This window comes from Epinephelus moara, chromosome 13 (assembly GCF_006386435.1).
Source record: "Epinephelus moara isolate mb chromosome 13, YSFRI_EMoa_1.0, whole genome shotgun sequence".
NCBI classification, from domain to species: Eukaryota; Metazoa; Chordata; class Actinopteri; order Perciformes; family Serranidae; genus Epinephelus; species Epinephelus moara.
In genome coordinates this window covers 19,703,463-19,717,897 of record NC_065518.1, presented here as the reverse complement: position 1 = coordinate 19,717,897, position 14,435 = coordinate 19,703,463, and the positions used below count along the sequence as shown (strand labels likewise).

Below are 14,435 nucleotides of genomic sequence, written 5' to 3'. Positions count from 1 at the left end.
ACCACTGACAGAGGGGATTCGTCATGTGCAGTGTGCATGATGAGAGCTGATCCAGTGACGTCATGATTGGGTCAGAAAAGTAGGCGGAGAGAGAGAAAGAGAGGTAGATAGAGGGAGCAGCTGTAATCCAGTCCTCTGTGTATCAGAGTAATAATAAAAACAACACACTGCATGTTCTCATGTCTTCATCTGTGTGTCCTCCGCTGTGACACCGAGTAGCGCCGCCGGGCTGTCAGCGGCTCTGATGCGGGCAGGCAGCATCTTCTGTGGCGTCCGGAGTGAATGAGGAGGGACGGTGGCCGACAGGGAGGGGTCCTTTGATTTCAGGGCTGCCTCCTCTCTGGATGGAGTCTGGCTGTGTGCAGGCAGCGATGGCCATGGGAGATGCGTCGAAAAAGGCGTCGTTTCGGAACGTGGCGGTGGAGCGAAAAAACCTCATCACCGTCTGCAGGTCAGTGTATTGCCAAAGAGTGTGTGTGTGTGTATATGTGTGTGTGTTTAAGTGCTTATACTCTGATATGAGTGGGGGTTTATTCAGCTGAATGGTGCATCTATTATAAGTGGTTATAATTGTCTGTTTTATATCAACAAATGGATTCTAGTGTATTTTTAATCACCACAGATATATTATGCACACAAGGCATATTTTGACATGCACGCTTACGTCATCCTCATAATAAGTCCTTATAATGAACCCTGTCCCGACAGTGGGCCTGAAGCCTGCCTCTGCTTTAACCTTCTATTACACATATTATTCTTTTAATATACAAAATCTGCCAACCCACAGACAGGCCGGCCTCTCTGTGTGACTTTAGCAGAGTCATCTTTGTCAGTGCGATTTATTATCTCCCCGCTGATGGCGTGGTTGCTATGACGACAACCTTCCTGGGGCAAGGACTAGCTGGCACCCCAGGGAGTCAGGGCAGGGAGGCAGTTAAAGGTCTGTACATTAAGTCCTGATTGGACCATGTCGGGTTTTTTTTTGCATAGAGGATTGCTTTGAAATGGCCTTTGCCAGAGATTAAACACATACAGACATAAACATGCTGCACATGCGCACATGCTGTAACCACACTGTGCAAAGAGCATACATAAACAGACTGTAATTAATGTGTTGACATGCATTTATTCTCTAATTTACAGAGGAGATCTTGAGATAGATTCAGTTTCTGTCTTATCCAGAGATGCTGGACAGTTACAGTTATTAGCAGTAAATTTAAAGCTGCTATAATCAATATTATTATAATAATAAAGCATCAGACAGCTATGTTTTGTTTGAAATGGGCCATTCATAGTGATGAACTGGAGCCAATAACTTCCCGTGACTAATGCAGAGTCATTTGTCCTGGGAGTGAATGCCCATTGTAACCTCTCCCATTAAATACGGAGACCAGATGTTTATTTATTACTGTAAAACTTCAATTGAAAGCCTAGTCCCTTTTACACAGCTACACATTTTGACAAATAAAGGCCTGTCTCAATTAGAGGCCTGGCCTGGTTGCCAGGCAGGAATGTATAGGGATGTATAAAAGCGGGTTGTTGGCTACCTCAAATAATCCTCGATTCCATACGTACCCTGGGTATAGACAATAAAAGTTAGTGGGCTTTTCGTCCAGTGGGAAAGGAGCCATAGTGTCATGGTAGCAGGAAGCTGTTTTCAGCAGACAGAGTTGTCGACAAGCTAGTGAATGTAGTGTAGCATTAGCAGCTAAAGAGCCAGATATTTCCCTCAGGTGTTGGTGAAAGCCAAAATAAATAAATGTTAAGGTATGTCACACTATTGGGGGCGCCATCTTGTGAGGTACACGCCCTGCTTCCTCCTAGATAGTTTACAATGTCCTACAATCCTACTTTGGGCTGCCGAATCATATGGAGCTATGTTGTTTATCAGGATTAGTTTGTCTAAATACGGTCAACTTTGACCATTGTAACGAGCACAGGTAACACAGTGCGTTCCTAACAAGATGGCACCCCTGTCCAAAACTTTCAACATCAGCTTGACATCAACTTCACATTGTTTTTTATTGCGCTTAATTTGTCAGTTGGCCCGAAACACGACTTGTAATTCATGATAATATTTTGTATCTGCTGGATGTGGAAATAGGCAACACAGCTTGTTTTTGCTGCCCCCAAGTGGCCAAAAATGTCAGTTATTGCAGGTTTAAATAAATGTAAATTGTGAATGTCTTATACATTTGTGGTTATTACTTTTCCAAATGATATTTAAAATACATTTACAATATATGCAGGTTTTAATTCATATAAAATAATGTATTGTCTTAGAAAGATTATCAATGTTAGCACTGAAACAATCCGTCTCTTTTCCCTCTCTTTACAAATATACACCAGACACGACAATAACTAATTAAAAAGCACAGTTAACGTCTAAACTCTGTCTCTGAATATACTGCTCGTTCTGCCAAGATTCAAGTCACTGATGTCAAAGTCAAAGTAAAGCTGCAGGATTAGTCATCAACTCATCTGTTTCATGGGTCTGTTCTCAGCCCAAGTCATGTGACCAGAGTGGACACCCTGGACATGTGGACTCCAGTCACATGTCCAGTCATACATCATGTTCTTGTATGTAGATGTATAAACACACACACTTTAACATCAGGTGCAGGTGAACGAGGCTGCACCTCTGCTGAGCCTCTGACAGGCGTATCTGGGTCATGTCACGTCCCGCTGTGTGTAATACAGTGAAAACACGAGGGATTGTGCTCGTTTGGAGGATAGTCAGCCAATTATTGTCCAGTATCTGGCCACAGTCAGAGCCGCTCAATGAGACATTGTTACCCCTGGAACAATGGAGAGTGAAATCACTTGCCTCAGTGGCTCGTGTTAGGATATGCATTGTCTTACACACACACACACACACACACACACACACACACACACACACAATGCAAAGTGATAGTGTGTGTACTGTAAAATGCTCAGCAAAATTAGACATTTCGACTGTGGAGGTCATGTCTGCCAGGGTTTCCTTGGTCCATATGGCACCTGTCACCCCACAGCATATCTTTTTGTCACTGAACAAATAACATTTGGCAGGTGTTCTTGCAGAAAAATAGACCTGCTGAATTATTTAGTGTCCAGGAAAATATTTGTGGTCATCTCAGCAGAAGGATACTGCTGCCTAAAATAAACAGCAAGGTGGTTTATAGGCCCTGTGGGCGTATATTATGGCAGGAGGTCACGGCAGTTGACTTTTAGTGATTTATTATGGAGACACAGGCGTAGATTTAGGTGGGGACACAGAGGACTCGTCCCCCTTAGTATTTAGAATAGTGGTTCCCAGCTGGTCCAGCCACAGGGTCCAGATTTCGCCTTAGTCATTAGTTCAGGGTCCACACAGCTCAGTACATTCAGCGTCATACTTGTGTTTTGCCATGTCCTCAAGCTAGTTTGCTGTCTCTGTTGAGTAGCTGTCTGTTAGTCACTCAGTCTACAGCAGGAAATGGCGCTTCAAAATAAAAGCTTGGTGCCAGAAATTCACTGTACTTCGAAATAAAGTGTGTTTCTTTTACAAACTTGACTCATTCACAAGTCATTTGCGGTCCATTCAGAATGGACTCACGACCCACTTTTGGACCGTGACCCACCAGTTGGGACCCACTGATTTAGAACACATGCATTTGTCACTGCCAATGAAAATATGAAAGGACTTTTATATGATGAACTGCTAAAACTTTGAGTCATAAGGCCAAACCAACATTAAAGAACTAGTGCCGATGAAGACAGACTGTTGTGTTGCCCCATGTTGCCTGTGTCTTGGCCAAAAAGTTGCCCTCGAATACACCAAAGACTACAGTCAACAGCCAACAAGCATGTACATTCTGTGCCTGCGTAAGAGGAAATAACTCTCCATACCAGCAGGTAGCGGTAGTCTGTATTCACCATTTAAAAGGAAAACCAAAGACCAACAGGATGGATTCGAGACATTAGTTAGCCAGTTGGCACATTAACAACACATCCTGATGTTGGAAGAACAAAGGATATTTACTGCACTAGTGGACAATAACACAAATAATTACGAACTGTTTCTGTTAAAGACCTCAGTGGCTACAAGAAATAATCTTACCTTATATAACAAGTTTGTTGTTTCCTCTTGACTTAAGCTGTTTGTTTGCTTTCCTTACTTCCATTTCTCTTCTGTGCACAGAGCTGAACAGAGTAATGTCATTGACCAACAGGCTCTGCCATCTCTGACACCAATTCAACAAGCTGAATTGGCCTGAAAAATAGCCAGTAAGGGCCAATAAGGGCCAATTGTGCCAAAGGTGTAGAACACTGTCTCAAACCTAGGGCGACATGCTCACTGACAGCCCGACATTGACCAATGGCTAACCACCAATTTAGTGTGTTAGGACCCATATACCAACGGTAACAATGTCTCGGGGTAAAGTAGGTGGTGGCAGCATGCAACCTCAAAAGCAATGGTTGCTATCTGCCATAAAAGTAGAGAAGAAGAAACCATTCACTAATCACAAATTAAAGTAGGAAGGGTGGCACAGTGGTTAGCATTGCTGCAAGAGGGTTCCTGGTTCAAACCCTAGGACAGGGAAGCTCCTCTGTGTGGAGTTTGCATGTTCTCCCCGTGTCAGCGTGGGTTTTGTCCAGGTACCTACTACCCGTAGGTGTGAATGTGAGTGTGAATGGTTGTCTGTCTCTATGTGTCAGCCCTGTGATAGTCTGGTGACCTGTCCAGGGTGTACCCTGCCTCTCGCCCAGTGTCAGCTGGGATAGGCTCCAGCCCCCCGCAACCCCTAACAGGATAAGTGGCTACAGAAAATGAATGAATGAATTAAGTAAATTTCCATCATAAATTGATGCATTAAGGGCACAAACTGGTGCATACAACTTCACCAGTATTCAGAAAATGAAGTGTTTGATGCTCAAAATTTCTTGGGGGAGGACCCATAGCTTAATTTATGTCCCTCCAAATATTGAAACAAAACCTTCACCCTTGTTACACTAGATTAGTTATTTTAAAATATTCAGCCATGCTAGCCATCTAGGGATGGCAATGTGGGTCGCTCATTCCACCACTTTGGTCCAGACTGGAATATCTCAGCAAATATAGACCTTCAGGGTGCTCAAAATTCACACTTATCCAGTTTGTGACCAAACATCTGCCAGACATTTCCACCAGCCTCAGCTGTACTTTGTTTGGAGCTAATTAGCAAATGCAGTAGCCTAAAAAAAACAGCATGTTAATACACTAAAGCAAGATGAACATGGTTTACATTATACCTGTTAAACATCAGCTTGTTAGCATTGCAGCTATGAGCATGTTTGCATTTAGCTCCAGCTGTGGCTAAGTACAGCCTCACACAGAGCTGTTAGCTAGCTGCTGTAGACTCTCATTGTTAGGAGTTTAACTAGTTTAGCCGACTGTATTTTAGGTTTTTACTTTTACAGTGCCAATGAAATTAGAATGAGGTACATCACACAAGATGAATTGAAAACCAGTTATTAAAAAACAAACAACAAAAAACAAAATGTAGCTCACCCTGTTGTGTTAGCATTGCTACAAGGATGACGAGATGAACTTGGACTAGTGAGCAGGATCTGATTTATCAGCCTAAATTCACTTACTTTCCACCACAGTTACCTTTATTTTATTAAAATTAGATTAAGATGGTGACTTTATGAACATGTGTGAGACTGGGGCCTCAACAGTTTGTGTCTTTGTGTCTCAAATGACATTGAAAGACTGCTATAATTTGTCTCCCGGCAGCAGCTATGCTTCAAACTGTTTATCTTGGTTCTTTGGAAGAATTTGTTTTCCAAATTTATTCATAGCCTCGAAATGTAGCAGGGAAGTACACACATCACAAGCAGGTACCCTTACAACCGTGTTAGTATTTCATCAGGCTAGAGACATAAATCCAGGCTGTCCAGTAACAAGTAAATTGTGTTGGAGCTTCCTGAAAGCTCTCCATTTAATGTCTTCCTCAGTTAATGGGTGAGTCAGCCGGAAATGGGTAGCACAGTGTGACTGGGCAGAAATCCACATTAACAAACAAACATATGGGGTGAACATAATGAGTATTTAACAACCATGCTTTGATTTTATCCATCTTTATTATCAGTGACTGTAAATTCATTACGTTATTGAAACACCAGGCCTTATATAAGCTACAGTCATAATTACATCCTTACATGATTTCTTTTGATCAAGCAGAGATTCCAAAAAGTTTAATTATAGTTTGATCTATGAGGTGTTCCTCCTACAATGAACTAAAACAAAGAAAGCAATATCCTGTTCATCTGTTCCCCGATGAATATGTACCCATGATGACTTTATCTTCTCTTTGTCTGTCTCCAGGTTTTCAGTAAAGACACTGTTAGAGAAATACACAGCCGAGCCCATAGATGATTCATCCGAGGAGTTCATCAATTTCGCAGCCATACTCGAGCACATCCTCAGCCATCGTTTCAAAAGTAATGAACCCACGGGCAATTGTCTGCTATAAGCTGCATGTTCAATGGACTAGAAAACAAGAAACAATAAATGTAGTTTGGCATCAACGCAAAAGAGGCATACTGAAAATGTTCAAATGTTGTTATTGATAATAGAGTTTTAAAAGAATGGATTTTTTTTTAAAATATTTTGTCAATATTAAAAATTAAGAACAAGAAATGAAGATGTTATTTGCCACTAAACATTGAGTAGAATCACTAATTCTCTTTCTCTGCATTAACATTAATTCCAAAACAAAATATCTAAGTATCAAAAAGAAAAAAAACTCAGATGCACATAACAAATAATCTAGTTTAAATGGCTACAGATGCTGTAGCTGCCCAAGACTCCACCCTCTGTTCACTGAAATAAACACACATTAAACTATATATGCTGACAGTGGAGTTAACATTATTGGTGTAACACTCTCTCTTAGGCTCCGGCAGCTGGTTTGATGGTCAGAGGAGTTACTGGGACTACATACGTTTGGCCTGTGCTAAACTCCCCAACAGCTGCATCAGCAGCATTGAGAGCATGGAGAACATCAGCACCTCACGAGCCAAGGCAAGTCCCATATACACTCATAGTCATAATCATAGTAGAAAACTGAGGGAAAATGCACATTACAAAATGGTGGAAGACCAAAAAAAGTGACATTCAATTATACTGTATTTTGATTTTATCCTATATTTTTATAGTTTGTGCTTGTTGGTTTTTTGGCATGTGGACAGGTTTTTGTTTAACTCCTGTTTTTGTTTGGGTAGTTTTTTTAAATCAGTTGTCCTGATTTGTAAAACCTGTTTTTGTTAGCATAAATGCTAGTCAGGTGACTGTTATGCTGCATTCATGTGCTGCTAGGTGCCATTTCCCATTTTGGGAACTTATCCTCCCGATTTCAAAGTGTTCATTAGCTTTTAAGTCATAATGTGGAAACATCATGGATGCCTTATAGAAAGAGGGTTGTCTTTATTATGTTTTTATCTTCGTAAACTAAAACGTTTGAAGCGTTTCATTACAAAGTGATAATGTCCCAGCTAAAAATTCACTAAAACCACTAAAATATTGCTCCACTTAACATATCTTGGTTAATTCTAGTAAATAACTTTTCTTAGTAGGTTACTCTACATGGACAGCAACTAACAGTTACAGCCTAATGCTACATTACAAATTACATGTGAGTACTTTGGTCTGCCATGTTTCTGTGCATATGTCAAAGTCAACAAGTCATGAATCGAATTTTTTGCCAACTCAGCGAGTTGTTGTTGCTCCAAATTAGGGAAGCGTTCGTGTAAATTTTCCCTGCCGGAAACTTATATTTCCCATTATTCCAACACCACATGAATACGCTGTAATCCTGAAGAGGGCAGTTTGCTGAAAGGTTGAGCTTTTGGAATAAATACCAGCAACAGAGTTATAAGTATGGAGCTTTGTTTTTGTAAAGATTGCAATGAGAAAGTGTTTATTTAAAAGGAGATTTGCAGTACAAATATATGATGGTATAATTGAGTGTATGTTCTATTATATAGTAAGAAGAGTGAAGAATTTTTAATGACTGTTAAACTAACTATTTAAGATAATTTCTTAACCCTTGGTGACTGCTTCAGGGGCGAGCTTGGATACGAGTTGCCCTGATGGAGAAGAGGCTGTCTGAATACATCGCTACTGCTCTGAGGGACAGCAGAACGACCAGGTCAGAGGACCCACACACTGAACTGTACAATAGTATCTCACTCTGTCACTAGAACCATGTTCCTACCTGCCTGTATGTGTCTCTGTGCTTTAGGAGGTTCTATGCAGAAGGAGCCATCGTGTTAAGAGAGGAAGCCACGGTCCTAACAGGGATGCTCATAGGTCTCGGAGCCATAGATTTTAGGTGAGGAGACTCGATCTTTAAAGTGCAACAGTTTTACACATGAAACTGATCATTTTACCTGGGTATGTGAAGTGTTTTGTCTTATTTCTGTGGTTTCTCTTTCATAGTTTCTGTCTGAAAGGGGAGGCTTTGGATGGGAAATCTGCTGCTGTGATCGACTACACACCGTACTTGAAATTCACACAAAAGTATGTTCACTGACACTGTAAAAAGCTTTGTCACTCTCCTCATACCTTTGATACTTGAAATGACTAGACATTTTCTTTCTGTTGTAGCTATGATTACCTGAGTGATGATGACGATCGACAGAGTGTTGACAGCAGCACGAGCGACGACAGCATCCCCGACCATCCCTACATTCCTCTGGTCACTGACGAGGAGAGCTGGAGCACAAAGTGTCGCAAGATGGAGCAGAGGTTCAAGATCGTCAATGCTCAAAAGGTGTGCAGCCATCAATACAGAGAATAGTACTGCCTTATATTTTAAATATGGCATGTGAATCTTGATGGGCACACCCTAAACTACAACATCACACAGTAACTTCTAGAACACACTGAGTATCTCAGATGTCTTATTTGAGTATCCGAGGGTGGATATTCCCTTTCACTCACTGTAGATATGCGTTGCTAGGGTTACCTGGAGGAGCTCGTGCGCCTCCGTGAGTCCCAGCTGAAGAACACGGAGACAGAGAACAAGAGGCTAAAGGCCCGACTGGAGGAGCTACAGAGCCACAGCACACAGGAGAAGAAGGAACTGGAGGCCATCGTCCTGGAGCTTCAGGAGCAGCTGTGAGTGATGTAGACTGATGTAGTGTCCAGGTTTCACCCACATATTCTTTCATTCATTCATTCATTCATTCATTCACCAACAATGTACTGTATCCTTGTGTTTATCAGGACAAGCTTGATTCCATGTGACTCCAACCACCTGGCCAAAAACCTGTCAATCCCTCTGGTCAACCAGTGGCCGACACTCCAGCCATACAACAACCAAGATGGCGTCAAGCTGTACCGCAGGTTAGTGTTATAGATGATACATGTTTGTGTCTTCATGGTGATAAATACAAAGAGAAACAGACTTACACACACACACACACACACACACACACAAACTGTGCTACAGTATATCGTCAACAAGCGTTTTTTATATAGAGAACATTTTGTCATATGGACAGGGATGTTGTGTAGTGGTTATTATTTGAAATTTATTTACACATATAATACACACATGTAGCATGATAACTAACTAAGTGCATGTGCTTCACATGCATAATATATTACGTTGCACTTATCACATGTGTATATTGTATATATATTCTTATATACCACCCATTATTGAGAATTGGGACATGTATATGTACATTAAATAAGTATAATTTACAAAATATTTTGACCTGCTTTAATTTTTTTTAACTTCTAAACTTTATTTATTTATTTAACGTTTATTTAACCAGGCAAGTCATTAAGAACAAATTCTTATTTACAATGGCGGCCTGGCTTACTTACCCTGTGCCACAAAACACCCTTGTCCCAGACATGAATTCACAAATTCAGACGATTAAAAAGTGTTTCAAAAGCCTTCAGAATCTTAAACTAACTGTATGCAATAATAACGTCGGGGTAAAAATGTACTGCTATGATCACCTTTGTGTCAAAATACATTTTTTATGAAAATGTTGGCTCTGTAGAGATGTGTCCCAGATTCTTGTCAGCTCCACTGGATTTCTACAAAAACATCAATTAATAATGCACCAACTTCCTGGTTTCCAAAATGGTGGGAGTGCTGCTTGGGTACTGATAAGCTTTGTACTTTTTGATATTTTCATTAAATAATATTGCTACAGGGTGTGTATTAATCATGTCAACTCCGTAGCCCCTCTGAATCAAAACTAAATAAGAATTATGTTTTAAAAAATTGTATTTTGATCAGCATTAAGAGAACTCTCAGCAACTTTGAAAAATATAATGGCTGCTCACTACGACTGCTGTGAAATTAATAAAAATATAACTTTTGTAAACTAGGCGTACACCCATGATGTATGCTATGCTATAAGGTATTTTTTCAGTTGACAAGAATACAATTTGTTTGTGTATTTTAATATAATTTTTGACAGTCAAGATATGAAGCCTAGAGTATGCCTAGACTTTTGCCGTGTTTAATTCATTTTAAAAAACCTATCATGCATCCATGTGTTTGCAGGAGTCTGGCCAATCAGAACTACTACTAACTGCGATCTGGACCAGATTTCATTCCATTTTTAGGCAGCAAACTGCTTATCAGCACATCTTTAAACTGACGCCATCACAAAGCAGAAACTATTTCAAAGTTATTAATGGATAGCCCCTTGAGATAAGCCATCTCGTATTCTAGGGGGTCAAAATAATTCAGCAGGAAACAAACAAATTGTGAGGTGACTCATTATGAAAACTGAATACTGAAGTGAAACTTAAAGTAGTTTTTAAATGAATCTTGTGATTCCTTTTAAAATTTTGAGTACGAATTCCATTTTTAAATATATAATTTGAAGTTAGAAGATATTACTATTTCTATACTACTTTCGAAATTCATCATTTAAATTCAGTTGTAATTAATGTATTAATTATAGTTATATTTAAACATAGCAGCCACAGATGCAAACAACAATAATTTTCATTATCAATTAAACTGCTGATTAGTTTTTTAATTAATCAATTAAAGATTTTGTCCATAAAATATTAGAAAACAGCAAAAAATGCCCATTATAATTTCCCATAGAGCCCAAGGTGTTGACGTCAAATTGCTTGTTTTATGCCATAAATAGTCCAAAACCCAAAGATATTAAATTGATTATAGTACATGACAAAAAAAACATTGCATCCTGACATTTGGGAACTGAAACAAACAAATGTCTGGCGTACTTGCTTAAAAAAATGACATTTAATTGATCATCAAAGTTGTTGTCCACACACATCTCTGCTGCATCGTTAACTCCGATGTATTGGTAAGTTTTTAATTTGTCTGTTGTCCTGCAGGAGGAGTTTCCCGAGCACAGAGCTGCTGTCAGTGGAAATCAGCCTGGACTCAGATTCCCAGAGGACTGATGGGAAACAGAACGGAGGAGCCTGGTGCACAGGTGACAGTTTGCACAGTCACACACTGTGTTCTCCTAAGATAATAAGTGCGTAAACACACACACACATGCACACACTTGAACTGACCCTCCCTTTCTACGTCTGTCCTACCCCTCCAGAAAAGGACTACACCCCCTCCATGATGGGACTGTGTGGCTCCTTGGCCTCCCTCCCCAGCTGCAAGTCTCTGGCGAGCCTCAAGTCCAGCGAGTGCCTGGTGAACATCAGCACAGAGAACAGTCCTGCCCTCTCTCCCAGCTAGGGGGCGCCAAAGAAACACTGCCCACCCCTGAACTGACTGAGACAATTCAACACAAACACAAAAAGACTCCTTTCAGTAGGCGAACAGACTCTCTTTCGTGGCCCTTACGTGAGTCCCTTTACCTTTACGCTCTGAGTCCAGCACTGTCTCAACTTACACCTTTTAGGCGTTTATGAAAGAGTAGCCTCCCTGTGCGGGACTGTCCGACAAGGATGCAGGGATGGCTGCTGTACTGCCTGACAGCCTCCTGCAGTTTCACCGTCTTTAATTGTCTCGACATGATTAAGCCTCCTGGAATGCAAACAGCTGGTTCAAGTTTGACCTCTCTTACGTCTTGATGCTTGATTTTGTGCAATTACAGTCACGTCTGTACTGGTCACACTTATCAAAACTCACTGTAGGGTTGTCCTGTATGTACTTGTCCATTCGTCTGTGTCTTATCAGTCTGTCAGTGTATCTTATTCTGCCTCTCGCATAATGGTGGCGGTGCAGGGTGGATGAGCTGTTATAACAGAAACAATGTTTTGCCATATTATATTATAAGAGAGATAAAAGAGAGGCTTGTAATGTGCTGTGTTAAAGTGGCCAGAGGGTTTTATGATGAAGATTATTTGGAAATTAACAGAAGCGGCTTTATGATATTATGACAGGCCTTATTCAGTCATACAGTAGGTTAGATACAGATTTTAGGATGTGACACAAAAGACTTGTCAGGCTATGCAGGTTTGCAGAGGCACTACAATGTGGACATTAAGAAACAAACATTATATCTGTTGCATACAAATGCAGAGTGCATTGTGACTATGCAGAATGATTGTTTTCATTGTCTTTTTCTACAAACTTGGCTTGATAGAGTAGTTTGAGCAGAAGAGAAATAGTGAATGTGCAACAGGTGTGTGTGTGTGTGTGTGTGTCTGTCATTAGATTTTTTGGCTTCATTTTTTTCTGTTCTTTTTATATTTTGATTAATTTAATGACATACTTACTTGTATCATTTACCATCATGTAAATTGCAATCTCATGCAGTGTTGTTGAGAGTTGGGATACATTGTGTTATTTAAAACTGCAATAAAACTGCCTTTTTTTGAAACAATGTTGGTATGCAATGGACGTGTATTTTTGTTTTGTTTTTTTCCTAGCAGCAACGTCTGGATCTGAAAAATGAAGCCAAAATGAAAGTCAGTACGTTTACATGACATTAGAGAAAATCAATTTATTGTGTAAGTCTGACTAATCCGGACTTTAAACAATACACGTGAACATGTTAGTTCAACTAAAATCATACTAAACTGTATTTCGCAAAGGCGGACGTACACACCCAGATAACGCCATTGGTGAGAAAAAGTGCAGTTCCTCAAATGGCCACTTGAGGCTGGCTCCAGAAGCGAGTCAATCCCTACACACCTCAGTGTTAAAATGCTCAAATTAAGAGCAGAATTAAACATGTTTACAGCCTGATACAAAAAACGGTTTTGGTCTCTAAAGCTAATTTCCCCATTTATACATTTGTACAGGGGATGAATTTTAATGTAGGCTAACTCACACATTTAAATGTCATTAAGTGCTAAAATTATGCATGATTAAGGACAGGGACACTTTGAGTAAAGGGCTGTCTGTGGACAGTGGCCTGAGTTTCTCATCTACAGCTCCAACCTCTTGTCTAAATATGGTCACTTCTGGCTCCAAATAACCAAGATAGCGACGGCTGAAATGCCGAACTTGGACCTCCAAACAGGAGTCCCCAAACAAATGGGTGGTGTCGTAGTAGCTACACCCATTATTTTATAAGTCTATGTTGTTGTTGTTTTTTGCTCTAGGGATGGATTGCCAAGCAATTTGGTGCAGATATTAATGTTACCCAGATGATATAGGCTTTTATTAATATTCTATTGCTTTTGGTGATACCTGACTTCCAATAGCGCAACTTTCAGTTTGCTCAATAACTTGATTTAACCTTATGTACATATACCTGCAAAGCTAATGACATTCATGGTCCCCAGAGAATGAATCCAAATGACTTTGGTGATTGCCTGACTTTTCTGCTGCTAGCAGTTGAATATTTTCACTTTACCAGTGAAATATTACATCTACAAGATGAATTCATGTACAATTTCGTACAAATATCCATGGTTCCCAGACAATATATCCTACTGACTTTAATGATCCCAGAACTTCTTCTATGGCACTACCACAAGGTTGACATTTTCAGTTTGTCCAGGACTTTGGTTTATGTCAAATATCACCATATAACTAAAAACTTTTCCATCAAACTCAGCTGTAGGCTCTTTGTGTGTCATGTTAATCAGCAAATGTTTGCATGCTAACATGCTAAAGTAAGATGTAAACATTGGGATCATACCTGCAAACCATCTGCATGTTAGCATTGTCATTGTGAGCATGCTAGCATGATGACATTAGCATGTAGCTAAAAGCACTGCTGTATATGTACAGCCCTGTAGAGCTGTCAAGTTCATGCACATTTTCATGGCCTAAGCACCGAACAGTGCGAGGCAATTTGTGGTAAATTGGCTCGATAGTGCCCCCTAAGCAATTCAATAGATGACACTGACACGCTATCCTCTAGCGGACCGGTGGCTCTACTGTACTTTGCCATGTACTGGATTGCCCTAAATTTAAACCCACAGCTTAAAATTTGACATACGGGAATGGAATTTGGTAGTGCATACCCAAAACCCAACATGAAGTCAGCCATTTTGAGTT

The 14,435-nt window shown here is 40.2% G+C and overlaps 1 protein-coding gene across 2 annotated transcripts; it reads left to right on the top strand.

Annotated features, from left to right (window-relative positions):
- The first annotated feature begins 106 nt into the window (after window positions 1-106).
- On the top strand, window positions 107-12,799 carry rundc3ab (RUN domain containing 3Ab). Of its 2 annotated transcripts, XM_050059841.1 has the most exons (11): window positions 109-451; window positions 6,335-6,450; window positions 6,906-7,033; window positions 8,074-8,159; window positions 8,253-8,342; window positions 8,450-8,530; window positions 8,618-8,783; window positions 8,973-9,130; window positions 9,239-9,358; window positions 11,354-11,454; window positions 11,572-12,799. In XM_050059841.1, the coding sequence occupies exons 1-11, from the start codon at window positions 345-347 to the stop codon at window positions 11,712-11,714; spliced, it is 1,296 nt and encodes a 431-aa protein (XP_049915798.1). In that variant the 5' UTR covers window positions 109-344; the 3' UTR covers window positions 11,715-12,799. The 2 variants fall into 2 exon arrangements, with proteins under 2 accessions (XP_049915799.1, XP_049915798.1); XM_050059842.1 differs by lacking the exon at window positions 6,335-6,450 and having other exon boundaries at window positions 107-451.
- Window positions 12,800-14,435: the final 1,636 nt, after the last annotated feature.

Coding starts and splice junctions, on each gene's coding strand:
- rundc3ab (XM_050059841.1), top strand. CDS start 345: ATGGAGTCTGGCTGTGTGCAGGCAGCGATGGCCATGGGAGATGCGTCG. Junction 7,034..8,073: donor TCAGCACCTCACGAGCCAAG/GCAAGTCCCATA, acceptor TGACTGCTTCAG/GGGCGAGCTTGGATACGAGT. Junction 8,531..8,617: donor TACTTGAAATTCACACAAAA/GTATGTTCACTG, acceptor TTTCTGTTGTAG/CTATGATTACCTGAGTGATG.